General features: G+C 49.7%; 2 protein-coding genes across 7 annotated transcripts in view; one reads left to right on the top strand and one right to left on the bottom strand.

Moving 5' to 3' along the window:
- The window catches only part of KLHL13 (kelch like family member 13), a 58152-nt gene extending 45259 nt beyond the window's left edge, over positions 1-12893 (bottom strand). For 2 of the 6 annotated variants that reach the window (XM_061446252.1, XM_061446249.1), the window contains exons 1-2: positions 12762-12782; positions 2474-2538 (exon numbers count right to left, since the gene is read on the bottom strand). Coding sequence is in view for 2 of the 6 variants with exons in the window: in XM_061446243.1 (XP_061302227.1) it covers positions 12762-12883 (122 nt within the window). In the remaining 4 variants the exon portion in view is untranslated. Of the gene's footprint in view, positions 1-1884; positions 1978-2473; positions 2539-12761 lie in introns of those variants that run through there. The other 4 variants (XM_061446248.1, XM_061446243.1, XM_061446251.1 and 1 more) reach the window with 4 other exon arrangements.
- The window catches only part of WDR44 (WD repeat domain 44), an 89012-nt gene that overhangs the window by 35616 nt on the left and 33781 nt on the right, over positions 1-19615 (top strand). The window lies entirely within an intron of this gene.

Here is a 19615-nt window from a genome sequence, read left to right as displayed (position 1 = left end):
CAGATTGAGAGGCATCAACTAAACACTGCTCTGTAAAGGGTTAACAAAAAGCTGAAAACATCACAGCAGGAGGTGAAATCTTGTGAAGCTTCTTAGTAAAATAACAAACACTCCAGTAAACCGAATCTTCCAGTGTTCAGAAGTGACTTCTGGGTAGCCAGCTTACACTACCTAACAATAACAGCAAAGAAGCTCACAACATTAAAGCCCACTTTCCCATTTTCTGCTGTAAAACCTTCTGGTACCCCTCTCCTATATCACACACCAGAGCATCACCACCTGCTTCACTCAGAAACTAAATCCATGGTATTTCCTTAAGCTACCATTCAAGTATCCATGTGACAAGGCACCTTGGAATCACTTTCCACTGAACTCTGAGCCTTCCCACCTGCTGTTACTTCCATCACCATATCCTTTACCTGCAGGCTTCATCTAAACCACTTCCTTGGGAAAAAAAGATCTACATATGCAAATAGAGGCCTGGGAAAAATGCTTTTGGATCAGGTTAGTCAGCATGATCCCAAACACCCATCACTGTCGGCAAGTTACTGGTTCTGGAGTGCTGTTAGTGGGTGAAGGTGGAAGCTCAGGGAACACCAGGCTGCGGATCAACTCAAAAGGCATCACTTCTCCTTTGCTTTCTAACAGCTATCTTGAGCATACCTTAAGAGGACATAGCCACTGAACTGATAATGCAGGAAACACCAGGTCATGAGCCCAGCATCACACACACTGCTCACTGGCTTACAGTGACATGAGAGCTAAGTAAGATGTATTTCACCTGTTGGTGATACAGCTTACTACTTGGTAACATGTGGACATGTTCTAACACTACAGGATTAACAGCCAAGATGAGATTTGGATTTCTAATGCTACTCGTCCTAGAAACGGACATTAAGGACCTCCCAAACACGAGGACCTTGAACACCAGGACAAGAGCAGCCCAGCTCTCCTGGCTCCAGCAACCACCTCAAAAAGAGGGGCCAAAAGCCATACAACTTTTAGATAACCGACTGGCAAGAAACAAAAAGCCCAAGATCATTCTGGATGTCCTGACTTGTACCAAGAATCATTTCCACCCTTAAAACTCCTCTTCACCACGCTGCACATGCACAGTTATTCTTTGATGTTACATTTGCTCGACTCCACAAGAATCACAAGGATTTGTCAGAGCAAAACGTGCGAGCAGCCAAGTTCCCTCCCTACCTTTCAAAGGGTGAAGGCTGCTAAACAGGATACTTCTAAATGCACAGTTTGAATTGTCAGCTCAGTCTATCCAGGCTCAGGAAAAGTCAGCTGAAGCTTTAGCTGCATTCTGCTAAGATTTCAAAGCCTCTCAGCAGTCTACAAATACATACATTTACCTTCTCAGCTAATCTGGACAAGCTCCTCAAGAAGCTGAAAGCCATCAGCCTTACAGGATCTCCTTGTGTTCCATACACTAGTGTGTACAAAGAACCAAACAGCTTCCTGGGTCTTTATCAATTGTTCTAACAACTGACCTGAGGCCACACAATTTGCTCCCCAGCAATTAAACAATTACAGTATTTCATCAAAGGAGAGGGCTCAGATTTTCAAGCCATGAACACTGCAAGGCAGGCAGGCAGCCCTGGGTAAAACACTGTTCCATGGAAGAACTCAATGACACACTCAAAGAGCTCTACAAAAGAAAATGCAATCTTTCCCATCTGAACATTTGCATGTTAAGCATTAAACTGCTGTGTAGATACAAGAGTTCCCAAGAGCTGTTCATTTCCAATTGCCTATTTCCAAATCATGATATTTAACAATACAAAAGCCTTCTCATTTCAGTTCTAGCCAAGGCTGACAAACAACATTAACAGCATCTGCTGAACATTTGCACTTTACCAGCATACTACTCACCCCCACAGGCTCTCTTAAGTCATCTATTTTGTACTGGGAAAATTCAGCAGAATAATTTTCAATGCCTCAATTGATGCAAGGATGCCTCCTGCAACATCTGCAAAGGGCTATATAAGGAATACAGAGCATGCACATACAGAAATATTTATGTATCCTTCAAACTAGAAAGTTTCATGCTACCAGCACCTGAGGATATTGTTAAAGGCGGCTGCTTTCTTGATACGTGAACCATTTAATCAACATCTACTGAATCCAAAGTTTCATAGAAGGAAATGAAATACAAAAGGTCAGACAAAGACCTACTCAGCCAGGCTTCCTGCTGAACAGCAGCTGATCCAGGAGCAGCAGGAACAGAACAACACTGCACCATAGCAGCCTTCCTCCCTCCAAAGCCTTCCCAGTATTGCTTCCCAAACAGCGCTCCCTCTACTGATGCACTGCCTCTTTCCTGCGTGAAAACCTGGGACCACATCCACAATTCAGCTACACAAATCGTTGCCCAGTTATGTTAATGGAACAGGAACAGTTTCACCGGGGTTTAGCATCAGAAAACATTATTTGCATACACAAAGCATCTCAACTTTCTTACTGTTCATGGCAGGATCCCAGGGCTATGTTTCGCCATTCCCAAGTGGTCCAGGTTAATTTTGACATCTAGAACAAGGTTCAGGAAAAGAAAAAACATTGTCACACACATTTGCACACTGTTATTCACTGTAGATGTTACTGTAAAGAACTGCAGGGTACAGCATCTCCCACAGAGTTAACTATTGGCTTCTGCAGTTCTTTGAGCTCCATCTCTGCTGTGAGTGGAAAATCGGATAGCCCCACTTCTTGCCTAGAGGGAAAGTTCACATAACTCACTGCAGAGCTGGGGCACCCTGCTCTTGCCCATGTATACTGCGTGTTTCAGACCCAATGCTGCAAGACCACAGCTCCAAATAAAAACCAGTTTTAACAACAGTGCAGAAGAAAGAAACTCAGAGCTCATTTCTGCTTTCAGGCTACTCAGTCTGTATCTCAGAAGTAGAGCCACCATTTCATGCAAGTCACTGTATGAATACCAGTCACAGAAGGGACACAAGTCCTAACAAAAGCAACACCTTCATCATGACATTAAGCCAAGCTTTCAGACATTCACCCCCCCCCCCGCACTCGCACTGGAAGCCATTGGCCAAGCTTGCAGGCAGGGCACCAGGCACAATGGGCTTGGAACAGCACTGAGCTGCAGGATCTGGCAGGAGACACTGCTCTGCTTTTTAATGCCAGGAAGACAGCCATGTCCCATTGACAAGGAAAAAAGCAGGCAGTTACCCCAACACACAGGGAGCAAGTAGCTGCACTGTTACCTGCAATGGCTGTCATGTGTTCAACTGTTCTAACGTAAAGCAGACTGAGGAAACACTGGTGACAACACCATTGCTTCTGTTCCTCTGCACTTGCACTCCAGAAAGAAGGAAGTTGTTTAGTCTGCAGAAGAGAAGGCTCGGGGGGGACCTTATCACACCCCACAGTTACCTAAAGGAAAGCTGTAGTGAGGTGGGCTCAGTCTCTGCTCCCAAGGAACAAGGGATGGGACAAGAGGAAACGGCCTCAAGCTGCACCAGGGCAGGTTTAGGTGGAGCTGAGGAACAATTCCTGCCCCAGAGGGTGCTCAGGCATTGGAACAGGCTGCCCAGGGCAGGGCTGCAGTCACCGTCCCTGCAAGGGTTCACACCCCGTGGAGACAAGGCCTCAGTGCCATGGGGCAGTAATGGCCTTGGCAGTGCTGGGAACGGTTGGACTGGAGGAGCTTAAAGGGCTTTTCCGACCTGGTTGATTCTAGGATTCTACAGTTCTATGCTGAAGCATCCCATGTGCTCACGTTCAGGCAGCACCAGCAAACGAGTGTCACTGCTGGAACAACTCAATGAACAAACTCCTCAGTGTCAAGCCCTTGCCAAATGATAAAGCATCAGTAACAGCAGTATCACACAGGAAACCACAGGTTAACCAACAGTAACAGATAAAAAGCACTATGGGATGTTCAAGCTTCTGAGCCAAAACCAAAAGGAGTTATCTTGAGATTTATGAGGCTATTGCAGCCTATTTCATGAAGCTTTCTTCCTTTTATGCTCCTCCTTGAAATGTGTCAGATTATTTGGCTGTTTGCATATGCCCACCTATGCCTGGAGCCATCACAAAGACCCACGTTCCAGAATACAAGTATTAAGGTGTCAGGAGTGACACACACAGAAACCTCTTACCCAGGAGCAAACCAGAGACACAAGAAGTTAGGAAGTTGTTTCTGATGGCAAGAAGCCCTCTAAACCCAGGAGGGGGTCCCAGGCTTCCCCGCATCCCCTGGCAGGGCACTGCAGAACCTGCATCCCTGCAGTGCCGGGCAGGCTGCTCCAGTGACGCATGCAGCACCACACTGGAGGGCTTGTGAGAGGCTCTGGGTGATGGAAACCTCACACAATGTCAGGCTTGTTCCGCACATCTGGGATGGCCCTGACACAGTGAAGTCAGTACAAAGACAGCGTTTTTTCCTCCAGCCCACTCTTTTTTCCTCCTCCCCCCATTTCTTTTTCCACCATTATTTATCCCTGACTCCCGGTTAGGAGCTGTGAAGTGTTGCCATGCAACCTCTGCTCTGGCACATTCACACTTCCCAGCCAAACCCCCTCCTACTGTTAATTTTCCTAATGAATAAACAACCTGAACTAATAATGGAAGCTGGTGACAACCACAGCCCAGGCTTCTCCATAGGGAAGATAGGCCACTTCCCCAGCAACCCCACAGCACCCGCCAGCACTGCTGGAAGAGCATTAACACAACTGCCATCCCCATAAACCATGTCAAAACCTAACCGCTTCTTTCACTCCACGCCAGCGGATCACTACAGCCTAAGCAGGAAATGCACTCATTCCCTAGGAGGATCATGAACTGGATGCTCTGATTTCACCCATCCTCACAGAAGCCACATTTCTGCCTTTTGAGAAGCATTTTAGGCTGTGACCCTCTGCCCTGGGTTTGGATCTCCTCCTCTAGGAACACCTGTGCCATGAAGAGCTCAGCACCTTCAGCTGTTTGTCCCTGCTCCACGGCACAAGGCTGCCAGCAGACCTGCTCCCACGGACTTCCTAACCTAGTGACACAGGATCAACTGATACAAAGAATGATTCTTTAGGCTGTTTAAACCATTCCACCTTATTTGGGTTGGCATTGTGCAGAAGAGCTCACATAAGCATCTAAGCTGCCAGAGGCAAGGTTTACAGCCCCCTTACTGAAACATTTCCTCCTTCTACATACCAGGAATGATGGCCAGCTGCAAAACCAGACAAGAGTCCCTGGCAGCATCCCGAAAGAAACAAGGGCCATTGGCCAACGGTGTCACCCAAGGAATGAATTCTAAGAGGAGGACAAGTCTTGCCTACACCTGCTCAGCCCGTTCCAGGGCAGTCATTTCACCCAGCTCTCAGAGCTCCTCGTGCTGGGACAGCCACACGAGCACCTATGGTCACACTGTGCACAAGCCTCGGCCCTTGCAGGAAGGCGAGAGATGCTGGTGACATCCATCGTGTTGTCCTAAGGCTACAAGTTCTGCAAGATCAAAATGCCACCACCAGAGGCTGGAGTCAGACTATGTGCTTACTGAGCGGGGCTGTATTACTGCACAAACCCCAGGAAAACAAATGTGAAGACTACAGCAGCATAACAGGAGTTGGGAACAGAAACCACCTTTTTCTTCTGTGCACGCCAAGCAGCATCACACCAAGGTCTCAGTCCATGACTGTGGATCTTAAACACCACCAGGTATGCAGATCAGCAAGAAGGACAAAAAATGAAGCTTAAGGAAAACAAAACCTCAGGGTCTCCATCTCCAGGATCCATTTAGAGCCTCACAGCAAACTCCTCCATATATCCAACCTTCCATTAAGACAAGCTCCTAAACCAGTCCTGAAAAGGATTAGCCTACTTGCAGAGAGAGGAGCCAGGCTCTGCCAGCACACACCACCACCACCAAGGTGGAGGCAATGCCTCTTCCACCAACAGCAGGGTAGCTGATACCATGGTTCTCTCACTACTGCTCCCCTCTAAAGTCCCTGTTTGGGCATCAAGGACAAAAAACTGCCAGACTCAGGGGGTAAATGTGGTGCCAGGTCTCGGAGGTGCAGAGCCAAGGGAGCACTGCGCAGCAACTCAAGCCACTGAGTAAATGCAGATTCAGGATTGCTGCATTAGATAGATTTACCCTTTGAGTCTCCTGTAGCTCAAGTGTTTAATTCCTAACTTCCACTCTGAATGTGTAAGTTTGCAAAGTCTTTAATTTATATAAAATATCTCATAGGGCACACACCCTGATGGAAATATTTTCATTCCACTGTATAGCAACATGCTTAGGACAGCAAACACAAGAGCCCTGCTTAAATCGCTAGATATAACATCACTGCTAAATTACAAATTCAACATGAAAGAGAACAAAACTGGTTACGTTCTGTTCCTGTTAAAAGCCTCCCACATAAACAGGCAATAAAATATAGTTGTTAAGAGGCAGCAATACAACCACGTATGTGTTTTTTAACTTGGAGTTGCTACTACTTCAAATGTTACCCACTAGCCGTGAGCAGAAAGATGATAAGGGAGGGGGATAAGCTATTAATACAAGTCTTCTACAACTCTGGCACCACGGTGGATAATCAGCTTCTAAAAAAATATATAGCTACAGAATAGATGCCAAGGTCTGTAGGATTCCAGTGTCACGGCTTTAAATAACAGATGTGCTACTCATTTCCTCTGCTTTATTCCAAACCTGGGGGCAGCCATAAACTTGCCCAGAACCATGCCCGTTTCCTAACACTGAAGCTACTCAAGTCAAGCACTGAGCAGCCAAAAGTATTCAAGGTAGAAGAGCAACCCATTTTTCCTGCATGGCTTCCTTCAAGAGCCAGGTATCATCTGCCAACGTTCCAAGTCCTCCAGAGGTGAGACAAAAAGCTTTCCCCCCACCTTTCTGTAGCACAAAAGTCATGCTTTCATGTAAAGATTTTACTGAAAGCATGAATTTACACGGATCATTCAGCTTCTGCACAGGTGAAAAGCAAGCTGGAGAACAGGAGCATCTCTTTAAAAGCATCTGGAAACTTGGGAGCACTGCCCTGGTCCTGCTGGGTTGCATTCAACGCATCACAGAATCACAGAATGGTTTGTGCTGGAAGGGACCTTAAAGCTCACCCAGCTCCAACCCTGCCACGGGCAGGGACCCCTTCCATAGAGCAGCTTGCTCCAAGCCCCTGTGTCCAACCTGCCCTTGAACACTGCCAGGGATGGGGCAGCCACAGCTTCTCTGGGCACTCTGTGCCAGCGCCTCAGCACCCTCACAGGGAAGAGCTTCTGCCTAAGAGCTCAGCTCAATCTCCTCTGTTAAGTTTAAAGCCATCGCCCCTTATCTATCACTACAGTCACATCCTAGACCTGCTGAGAGAAGCAGTCCTGCTCTCCCTCCACTCACCTCCAGCCACGGCATTCCTGCTCCTACCTGCGTGAGCAACAGCAAGGTGTAGCCACAGGGTGAGTTGCAGCCTGATCTGAACATTACTGAGTGGGTTAGTTTCCCATGAGATAAGAGCATGAAAGAAATCACCCAGCAATCACAGCAGCTCTGCCAAGGGAGCTGAGGAGGAGATCAGGTACCAGGCAGGACCACCCAGAGATGCAGCAGATGAGGTTCCTGCAGCACCACATTGCCTCCAGAGCCTCTGGCATCAGATTATGCCCTCCAAGTGTGAATCTTCTGCTTCATTTTCCATCTATACCAGGTTATGAAGAAGTTTCAAATTTAAAAGAAATTCTTTCCATTTATTTCTTACAGAATTGTTTGAACACATAGAAAATGTGCTACAAGAATGTGTAACAGAAATAGAGTTTCAGCTTCAGAGAGCTGGGGTTTGTGCCACTCCAGTAACAACCTGCTGGGTATTTCAGATCATCATCTTAACAGAGGGCTGAGTATTCCACATTAGCATTATCAGATAAGGTCAGTATTCAAAAGAATCAAATTCCCACGATGGTAAATGAACTGCACGTGGAACAGATTCAACTTGAAACTAGCACAGACCACTCGCATGGAGATCCCAAAAGCAGGCAGGAAGCAGGAACTGGGTCAAAACTCACGTGTTTCTCCTTGCTTTCTTCAACCTACAGGAGTCTCTAATCACCACCACCCATACACCTCAAATTGTGATCTGTTCTTTTCAGGACATGGATCCTCACCTTCCTCATAACAACAGTTTGCACAGGACCAGATGCAGGTGTAACCGAGCTGGTTTACAACTTATCACGGTTTTCATTTGTTGTGTTACTAAATCCCAGTCTGCAATTTCTGAAGGATACAGATCGTTAAATCTGCCCCTTTGCGGTTGTTCTCCTCGCCAAGAACAAAGGAAACAAAGCCCTCCCTCGCTTCCCTGCAAAGATGGAAATTCACATTCAGAACACACGGAGATGCTGAGCACTGCAATACCTGTTAAAGCAGTTAAAGAACTCAGAGCCAGCGCAGGCTCTCAAACCGTCCCCTCCCTGGTTTAACCACGCAACCTCCGCAGCACATTCCCATACGCTTTAGTGGTTTTCCTCTCACAAGGTGAAACAGCTTAGGCAGGACCTCTGTCCTAAAGCAGCTTATACCTCCCACCTCCAGGCAAGCGGACTCGGAGAGGCAGGACAAGCAGTACACAACCAGCAAGCAGGAGCTGCAGGTGTCTGACATGGTGGGTAATAGTCCTGCTGCTGACAACTGGTTCCACTGCTGGGCTCAGCCACGTTTATGGATGGGATCCAGAGGGACCTGGACAGGTTGGAGAGGTGGGACCGTGCATGCTGGGCTGCCCCCCCAGAGTGTGAGCAGCAGCTCAGGGGGGGATTCTCCTCCTCTGCTGCTTTCTGGGGAGATCCCCCCTGCAGTCCTGATCCAGCTCTGGGGCAGCAGCACAAGAGGGATGTGGCAGGGGGTTGGGACTGGATGAGCTTTAAAGTCCCTTCCAACCTAAACCAGGCTGTGATTCCATGTACATCACTGGCTGGGCACCCCCAGAGCTGGTGCCCATGGAAAGGAACAGCACAATGCATGACCTGACAGGGCACTGGGTAAAGCTGATGCTCTTGAAGATTGAAATGCGAAAAGGTTTTAAGTTTTCCCCCAGATCTCAGCAACTACACTCTGGGGCAAAAGCTCCAAGAACTTCTTTTAAAGCAAAACTTCCGTTCATGATCCATTTTCATTACGACTTTCACCTCTACCAGCAGATATTTCATATGAAAGAAACCAAGCAGAACAGTGTTGGCATTGCCAAACATCTCTCACATTTCTCAACTATAACACACCACCAAGCAGCTGCATCAGTCACAAAGAAGAAGATAGAACAAAAGCCTCAAGAAATCATATGACCAGAGCCATTAGTATTTACAAGGAAGCACTGTTCCCACAAAGGAAACCAAATGACAGATTCCCCACAGCTAGCTGAAAGCAAAACCATTGAGAATACACATCAGTAACTGGTGCTCTCTTCAGAAGATGAGTACACCTGATTCACTCCAAAAGAGCTGCTCGAAGCACGCATGGAAGTCATCAAATCCATTGTAGGAGATGGGAAATTGCTTGAATTCCCTTACTGTTGGTATTCTGAAGCACACTGGCTGATGAAAGGAGTCAGACTTACACTTGCAAGTTCCCCTTGGGTTCCAGCAGATCCCTTCCTACCTCAGCAGCCAAAAGGTATCTTCAAGCAACCCCCTTCTGAAACGCTCCTGTCACCAGTTCCAGGTCACACACACCAATTCCCTGTATCTCAGTGCACTTACAGCTTGTTTCCTCCTTGGGTCCTGCCCACACAGGACTCAGGCTATCCACACACTGTGTCCTCAACCCGAAACCAGCAGGTTCCTCAATCACCCTGAATGCCCATTGAACACATGCCTTATCTTCCAGAGACTACAGCCTAACATGGCTTCATTACTTCCTAGTTTTTCCAAGACACTTTGCTTCGGGAGAGCAAATACACCAAAAGAAATTTCCTCCACACTGTTGCGTTTGAGTTCTCCATAAAGCTCTGATTTCCCAACTTTAAGAAACCTTTTGCATCACCAAGAGTTAAAAACATGAAGATGTTTTCCCTCCAGTGCTCTGACAATGCAAGACACTGGGAATACAAAAATCTGAGGGCAGAGAACCTGGAAAGGAAAGCAGAACGCATGCTGCCCCATGCAGTAATGATCTTACCTCCCACTCACACTGGCATCCACACACACTGCACCAGATCTGTGATAGAGGCATCCACCCCTGTGAACCCAGGCCACCAAAGTCAACTTTCATAAGCTGTAAGAGTCACTGGCAAAGCGTTTTACTATGGAGAGTGAAACAGCCAAACAGTGAGCACTTTGAGGCTGAGAGCTCTTAAATCCCAGACTGGTTTGCATTGAAGGGACCTTAAAGCTCCTCCAGCTCCAACCCCTGCCACGGGCAGGGACCCCTTCCACTAGAGCAGCTTGCTCCAAGCCCCTGTGTCCAACCTGGCCTTGAACACTGCCAGGGATGGGGCAGCCACAGCTTCTCTGGGCACCCTGTGCCAGCGCCTAAGAGCTCACCTCAGTCTCCCCTCTGGCAGGTTAAACCCATTCCCCTTGGCCTGTCCCTACAGGCCCTTGTCCAAAGCCCCTCTTCAGCTTTCCTGGAGCCCCTTTAGGCACTGGAAAGCCACAGTGCATGCTTTGCTATAGGTCATTTTCTGCCACAGTAAGTTTTGCCAGCATGGACAGAACAACTAAAAGAGTAGACACAAAAAGCAGGTTTTACACATCACAGGTGCCTCAGCAGTGGGACGACCATGCAAAAGCAGAGCATTTTTGACAGCTTTGCTTGTGATGGTTGTGGAAGTGATACAGTAGAGCTCACAGAAACTCTCCCTGCAGTACACATTGAACATTCAGAGTCCTAGTGTGGACTAATTAACCCTTCCTAATAGCGGGACCACACTATGAACACACAGCCCTTGAGGTACTTCGAATTCAGACAGCAGAGGTAATGCCTTTAGATCCAGACATCCCGGGCTTCATCACCACTGCCAAGGAAACACAGACAAGTACTATGTTATACTGAGATACACTACCAGTTTGTTGATTTGGGGGTTATTTTAAAGGGCTCCAACATTTTCTGAGCTTCTTGCTCAGAACCAAAAAATAAAGAAAACCCACACATTTAGGGTTACTGGAATTCCAGGGGCAAGCAAGGCTTCACTTTGTAGGCTCAACCCCATGTGCTTCTCTCCAGCTCATGTGCCAGAACAAGAGCTCTGTTTGCAGCAGCTTCATTTCACCTCACCTCTGAGCCCCCTTAGAGCTCACTGAAGGATCCATCACCAACCTCACACGCTGCCTCTGCAGCGCTATGAGCCGAACACACTCCCTTCTCTGTGCAAGCCAAACCCTGACAGGCTGGTTGACATGATCCCTGTGCCCATCATCCCGCCACGGACATGCTCTGCTCTTACTGTGGGAACACGCTGGGTCAGGGAGTCTGTGCATGGCCCTGTTTTCTGGCTGGGCAGGTTCAGCGATCTGCTTCATTCCCAGCATCACCAGAACATGTGCCAGTGGTACCACAAAGCACACAAGTCCCCGAGCCACTATCACTGCTGCAGAGTAGGTACAGGTGAGCCGCAGCCTCAGGTGACTTCGGCTCAGTAAACCTTCCACACAAGAGCAGAAGAAACCTTTTCAAATGATAATAAATAACAGCTGGCTGAGGCAAAGCCACCTGAATTCATACCGGAGCCCTGGTGCCAAGCCAAGGCTCACTAGAACTCTTGGTGCTTTGAAGCAGAGCAGCATGCCAATTCATGCTGGGAGCTCACTGTAATGGGTCTGAACTCCAGATGGGAAGGAAAATGTTTAGAAGCATGATCCCAGCCCCACAGGGACCACAGAGGTACAGTCAGGGTGGCATTTCACTCCAGCTACTACCCACACTTACGACAGATTTTTACTATCACCTCTCTGCAGCCTGTTCTGGTATTAAAGCAGACTGCAGAACAGGCTTTGCATGGAAGCACAGCAGGGGGAAGAGTGCCCTGAAGGTTCTTCATTAGCATTATCTCTGTCTGCAGCTCACTGGGGAAAGAACAAGGAAACTCCTCCGTGGCGTTCTATTCAAACGCATGAGCCACAGTTAAAGGAGAGACATTTCTAAAGCAGACTTCACAGCAGGGCCAAGCCAGCATCAGTTTCATTGACACTGCGAACACCCGAGCAAAAGAGCCCTTTGCCACACGGAACTGCAAGCGATGCTCCCCGCAGCTCCTGAACGGCAGCCAGGACCCGAGCCACGGCTCCCGAGTTAACACCACGCTTCTCATAGGCACAAAGTCCCGAGCAGCGAGTCCCGAGTAAAACATAGCTTGGCCTAAATCTGATGCGAACAGGGAGAGGAGGAAACCATCAAGTTAATGACACCCTGCGTTGCATCCCTGTTTCTAATGGCTGCATCTCAGAACTAAGCCCCTAAACTCCAGACCTCGACCGGGCCAACAGCGAAGGGGAACAATGAACACCGGCAGCAGACGGGGCCGCGGGACGGAGAACGCGGCTGCCGGGCTCCGGGACAATGCCTGGAAGCTGAGAGCTGGAGGCGCTTCTCCGCGGCACAAAGCCCGCTCCGGAGCACGCCGGGACCCGCGGCCCTGCCCGCGCTCACCCCCCCCCCCCCGGTTCTCCCCCTCACTAACCGGGTATCCCCTCGGCAGCCCCCGGCCGCACAGGCCCCGCCGGACACAACGGTCCCCGGCCCCACCGTGCCCTCGAACCGCGGCACGGCCGGAGGGTGCCCCTCGCCCCGCTCTCACCTGCGGGCTGCGGCCGCCCGGCCCCGCCGCGGGCTCCGCTCCGGACCGTCCCCAAAGTCCCGAGCGCGGCCGCACGCCCGGTACCGCCCCCCGGCACCGCGCGTCACCGGCAGCGCCAACATGGCGGGCACGCCGTGCGCATGCGCAAGTGGCCAAGCGACGCGCGGAGAGAAGAGGCGGGGCGGGTGGGCGGTGCAGGGGGAGGGGTTAAAGGGAAAGGGGGCGGTGCTATGTGGAAGGGGCGTGGTCTGAGAGAGCTTTGGGCGGGGGATGGATGGATGGATGGATGGATGGATGGATGGATGGATGGATGGATGGATGGATGGATGGATGGATGGATGGATGGATGGATGGATGGATGGATGGATGGATGGATGGATGGATGGATGGATGGATGGATGGATGGATGGATGGATGGATGGATGGATGGATGGATGGATGGATGGATGGATGGATGGATGGATGGATGGATGGGTGGATGGATGGGTGGATGGATGGGTGGGTGGGTGGGTGGGTGGATGGATGGGTGGATGGATGGGTGGAGGGATGGATGAATGGATGATGGGTGGATGGGTGGATGGATGGATGAAGTAGCTCTCTAACTCCAGCTTGGTTCCAGCCATAGACGGGGCACTTCCGAAGCCCACTGACTACCCTGGTCCCCATTAATGCACAACAGATCCTACAGAGCTGTTTTTTCCAAGTAATCGTAATAACTTGGAGTAAAAACTACCGCCTGCTGAACGCAGACAGCCTGTCCGTGGCTGTTCCCACAGGCTGGCATCCCATCCTGAAGGCTACAATGTGCTGATGGAAGCTGCTCGCCCGCCAACCATCTGAAGAGGCTCTGTGAGAGTTACTCCAGCCTCCAAGAGGGAGGAAGGGATCTGAGGAGCAATAAATCATGTTTGCTGAGGCTGGTGAAGCCTCATAAAAAGTCTCCTATGGGCAGAGCATGCCCAGGTCCTGTTCTTACTGTTTGCCCATGGTGTGAATTGGAAATGCCCCCTGGGAGGTGACTGAAACAAAAATCCCTAGAGGGAAATTTGGCCTCAACACTGGAGTGGAGAAGCTGTGGCTGCCCCATCCCTGGCAGTGTTCAAGGCCAGGTTGGACACAGGGGCTTGGAGCAAGCTGCTCCAGTGGAAGGTGTCCCTGCCTGTGGCAGGGGTTGGAGTTGGAGGAGCTTTGAGGTCCCTTCCAACCCAAACCAGTCTGGGGTTCTGTGGTTCTATGAAATACACTGTCCCAGCAGTGCTCTGCCGCATTGTCCCACTCCATCTCCCCACGTTTCAGGGCAGAGAAATCGGCACCATCCTTCTTCCCAGGCCAGCACAGTAAGATCAGCTCAGCTGAGGTTCACCGAGCCCAGGCCATGGCTACTTGGGCAGAAAACAGCACTAAAAGAGGTAATAAAGCTTCATGAAAGGGGTATTTGAAAAGCCTCTCCTTGCAGAGTCAGTGCCTTTAAACCGTAAGACATCAGAGTTCTTCCCTGTGCTTGGGAGAGGAAATAACTGCCTGGCACATGCTGGCACACATAAGCATTTACATTAGAACTGTAACACAGATAGGCCCTGTGTGTGCATCCTGTGTTTCCACCTTGTTTCACCATCCACAGCCATTTCCACAAATGTAAAACTCCAACCTAAAGGCTAATTTTTGTTGGTCCCACTTTTAATGTCTCATTTCTCTTTGCCCTCCATAGATTTTCCCACCATGGACATGATAATTACTGGAGCAGCAGAGAATCACAGGCTCTTTGCCATTCCCTGCAAGGCAAAATCACAGCAGAACAGGGAAGAAGTCAGCTGAAACATCATCTCTCTTCACAGAGAAACATTTCCAGTGGAAATGGAGCATCCCACTGGAAAGGTGCAGTCAGAAGATTAACATATGTAGGAAGAGGGAATTATATTGGCCACTGAGCATTAAAATTCATCATGTGTGGGGGTAAAAAAAAAAGGCAGAAAACATTCTAGGTACAATTGATCCGAGCCTTAGGAGCTGGGAAAGACAAATGAAATGTGAAAGGAGTGGAAGGAAAGATGGGAAAGCAGGGAAGGTGCCTCAGGGGGCACAGCGCGTAACTAATGTTCGGGCAGAAAGGAGGCCATCCACTGCAAGCAGAGCGGGAAGTGCCCCAGGGACTTGGAATGGCTGCAAAATTAAACAGAGCAGCTACATTAACAGTATCTGACCTAAATAAGGCACTTACATCCTTACATTATCCATAGCTTTATAGAGAGTATTATAACCACTAGAAGAGGACCAGAGCATGCTTCTCTGGGCACCCTGTGCCAGCTCCTCAGCATCCTCACAGGGGAGAACTTCTGCCTAAGAGCTTATCTTAATCTCCCCTGTCCAAGTTTTAACCCATTGCCCCTTGTTCTACCACTACAGCCCCTGATGAAAAGACTTCTCCTGCAAGCCCCCACTGCGGTTCTAGTTTGGGTGATAACTGCAGCACCATGCACAGGGTTACTGGTGGCTGCAGATAAACTACCCGTACCTCTGCAGGCTGTGTATTCTCCTGGCTAAACAATTTATCATTGCATGCTTACATGCTTTTCTTCCCTGGCAAATGGTATTAACTCCTCTCTCTTCTGAGTGCAGATCTAGGAGCATGGAAGGATTTAAAGAAGAATTCCCAAACTTCAGTAAAATCACCTTGCTTTTGACTCCTAAAACTGGTGATGCAGGGCTGGCTTATCAGAAAGAGGAAACAGGGAGCGTGACACTTCTCACCCTGCCTGGAAGGCAGCAGGATAAAGAAGATCACTTTCGTTTTCCTTCCCATTCCCACAGGCGGGGATGGACAAGGAACAAATGCCAGCGGAGGAAACGGCTCCAGCCAACACAACCCAACCAGGATGCAGAACGGCCTGTGCCAGACGGACGGCTTATGGACGTAAGTCCCACTGGAGCAACAGGGAGAGCAGTGGCTTTTGATGGGGCAATAGAGCAGTGCACCATGGCACCATCCATATGCCAGCTCGGCACCTGGGAGTTTCTTTCCATATAGAAGAAAGCAATGCCACTTTGTTTCCTTAAAAGCAGTGCTAAGGTTAACAACCCCGTCTGTCTCAATAGATGAGCAGGTTTCACCCTGATACCAACACAAATACAAACTTCTGCCCTGGATTATTTTGACCATCGTGAGAAAAAGCATTGAAAAGCCAGATTTTGCTTGCCTTGTGCAAACACTCCCATTGATTTCTGGAGCACCGCTCATGGCAGGGTCCTAGGGTCTGACCAAAGCTGGTTCTGATACAGCCCAGCTACATCCTGGCAGAAGAGCTGCCTCTTACCTCCCCCAGCATCGCACAACTGGTGCGAGCAACTGCGTTCTCTTGTTCACAGTGTGAGCTGGTAACTGGGCTTTCTGCAGCAATCAATAGTTCTTCTACCCGAGTGATCCATCTTTAGGTTCACTCCCAATCAAAGGTCACAAAGAATATCAATTAAATGATTGATTGCTGCCAGGAAACACATTAATAAATCTGTCCCTGAGAAAAGAAAACGGCTCAAAGCTTCCAAAGGGAGCAAATTTAGTAACTGTCAGTGATGTGGAAGTGCTCCATTCATCAGCCAGGCTCACCCAGGAGTAAAGCATCTTAAGTGCCACCCAAGCTACTCCTAAGCCTGGTCAGGGGAACAACGTGGGATTATCCAGTGGATATTTCCAAAAGCATGGCTTCAGGGAGAAGTTCCAAGTCTGCATAGGGCAAAATGTAGTGGTGTCATTGTAGTATTCCTGGAAGCAACGGGGCACGGGTCAGGCTCGTGCTCTCCTGCCCTGCAGCAGATTTAGGTGCACCTACTGGGGCTGAACAGCGCTGCAGGAGCACAGTGAAGGGCTTCTTTGTGAAGTTATTTCTTCACAGATAAAGAGACCATTGTGCAATGTGTTTGTAACTGGGTTTACAAGCATCAACGAACCTCATTTAGTTTTGCTTATTATTTCAAGGGATTCTTGCTTTCTTAATGCTCCGCAGTTATCTGTGCTGTAGAAGAGACAAAGCTATTGCTCTGTTCTCAGTCGTAGCTATTTATAGCTTGTAATAACACTTCTCAGGCTACAAGGAACGAAACCAATAGTGTAAAATTAGGACAAAGACACAACCTCTGGGGCCTTTCTGCCCCAAAGCTGTCACTAACATTACCACCTTGCTTTGTTTTCCCTGCTGCCCTCCTCCCCTGCAATCTCTCAGGGAGATGCTCTTTAGTTCTGTTGATTTAAGCTTAATTCAAAGCAAGAGGAGCCTGTGTCTTTGGGGGGATCGGTCCCACATCCAGCATGAGACACGCTGACACCCCGAGTGACAATAAACCTTGTAAGAGCTGGGAAATCAGAGGCAGGTTTTGCCACGCTGGTCAGGTAACACCCAGCTCTGCCTTTGGGTTGGGCTGTCCGAGCCCCCCGGTCCGTGTGAAGGCTCTTGCTGGGGACTGATTCCCAAGGGAGGAAAGGGAAAAGAGGCCCGTGGAAACCCAGCCCCATCTGAGCACCGGGCAGGCACTGATTGTGCCTTTTCAAACGCTTCCTCTTGAAAACCACAGCTTGTCTTTCCAGGAGTTTGTTGAGATACTGCTTGGCTCCCCCAGGATGTTTTTCCCTTAACGATTCCCTAAGGAAAAACTGGCTGACAAAAATAAGTACTCAGTGAGCCTTTGGAAGTCAGATGTGGATGCTCTTCCCTTGATTCTCCACTGCCAAAATAGATGTATTTGTAGCACACAGAGAGCTCCTCCTGCCAGCTTGTATTCAAATGATTTTCGAGTTGTTTCCCCTGCTATTAAGCCCATCTGTGAGAGTTTCACAAACAACATCAGAGGTCCTGCTCCTTCAAAATCATTTGTGTGCTTAAAAGTGACTCATGTACCCAGATGTCCCCCAGTGTGTTAGAGCATTCAGGGCTATTTTTATCCCTCCCTGTTTTCTACAATGATTAAAGCTTTTATCATGTAACCCAGCACTCTGAAACTGCTGCTAGAGCAGGACAAGGCAGCTCAATGCTCATCCCACATTAACCTCTCCCTGCCTGCAGGGAGCTGCTGCCTCAACCCCTCCGGGGAGATGGGGCCGTGCTCAGCACAGCCACAGCACCGCCTTCTCTGGGGTTCCTGTTGAGAGGAGACTCCTCGGGATAGGGACAAGCTGCCTGGTGTCCTGCCAGGTCCCCTTGGGCCTGAAGGAAGCCATGGATGTTCCCACCTGCCCTTGCATCGTGCCTGGGGGACACTTGTGCCCAACATCACGGACCAGCCAACAGTTCTGCAGCTGCCAGATGGGAAAATGACCTCAGCTCCTTCCCTTCCTCCTTTTCCTATGGGCTTTTCTTTCAGAACATAGAACCCCAGCCTGGTTTGTGTTGGAAGGGACCCTAAAGCTCCTCCAGTTCCAACCCCTGCCACAGGCAGGGACACCTTCCACTGGAGCAGCTTGCTCCAAGCCCCTGTGTCCAACCTGGCCTTGAGCACCGCCAGGGATGGGGCAGCCACAGCTTCTCTGGGCACCCTGTGCCAGCGCCTCAGCACCCTCACAGGGAAGAGCTTCTGCCTAAGAGCTCATCTCAGTCTCCCCTCTGGCAGGTTAAAGCCATTCCCCTTGGCCTGTCCCTACATCCCTTGTCCCAAGCCCCTCTCCAGCTTTCCTGCAGCCCCTTCAGGCACTGGAGCTGCTCTCAGGTCTCCCCTTCAGGAGCCTTCTCTTCTCCAGGCTGACCCAGCCCAGCTCTCTCAGCCTGGCTCCAGAGCAGAGCTGCTCCAGCCCTCGCAGGAGCTCTGTGGCCTCCTCTAACAGAGGTCCCTCTAGCTCACTCTAACCCAAACCATCCCATGCTCCTCCGGTGCTTCCCAGCACACCATGGCAGGACAGCTCGTCCCACTGCAGTGATGAAAAGTTCTGGCATTCCCCAGTTTACTCTTTATTTTTTTCCCTTTTTTTCCCATGTAACAAAGGCAGCATAAGTGCACAGTGACCTCATCTGGCACAACCACAAACCGAGCTGCTGGCCTCTCCCCAGGCCTCCCCCCAGCACTGCTGCCTTTGCTGAACAAAGAGCTGCTGGAGCATCGTGCCCTGAGACCGCTCTTGGCTGAAGGCACAAACTGGAGCTTGAGCTTTGCTGGTGGATGGTGCAGCCCAGGGCCCGGTGGCAGCAGGGACGGGCTGGTACTGGCTCCGCAGGACATCTGGGAGAGGGTGCAGGCTCATTTGTACACTGTTATGCTATGGGCACGTCCTGCTCCATGATTCCTGAAGCGACTCTGTGGAGCTGCCGTTGTCTTTTCTACAGCCAGGTATAATTTGTGGTTTCTTGTTTCTAGTGTTGGCCCACAACAAATAAGCAGCAAAAGTCACATTAGCATTTTCCCGTAACAGCATCCATGGGAGCCAGGGCTGTGGTGTCATCTGCACCTGAACAACAGCCAGAGCCAGAGCCTGACGTTCCCTTTGATCAGGGAATATCGGGACCTTGGCGCTGCAACAGGAGTGCCCACTGCACTGGAGAGCATCTGGGCATGGTTCAGTCCCCCAGCACCTCAGGTTAGTAGGCTCAGAGCAATTATTGCCATAGTTTCACATTCCTGACTCGTGTTGTGCCAGTGAACAGCAGCATGAAACCTGGGTTAGTCCTCAGGTTGAAGCAATGCGGTTACTCTTTACATGGACCTACAACAGGCAGGAATACAGAAATCACAGTAAATGGAATGCGAGGGGCTGGGGTGACACCGGGGTCTGAATTCCAGCATGCTGAGGGCCACATGCATCCAAGCAGAGCCCAAAAGCTGTGCTTCCAAACCAGCTGCTGTCCCCAGCACACGCTTGGAAACACAGACTGGGCTGA

This window comes from Pezoporus flaviventris, unplaced genomic scaffold, assembly GCF_033815535.1.
Source record: "Pezoporus flaviventris isolate CSIRO_AGI_PZ_B2104156 unplaced genomic scaffold, CSIRO_AGI_Pfla_v1 ptg000005l, whole genome shotgun sequence".
Lineage (NCBI taxonomy): Eukaryota > Metazoa > Chordata > Aves > Psittaciformes > Psittacidae > Pezoporus > Pezoporus flaviventris.
This window is presented reverse-complemented; position numbering and strand designations above follow the sequence as displayed.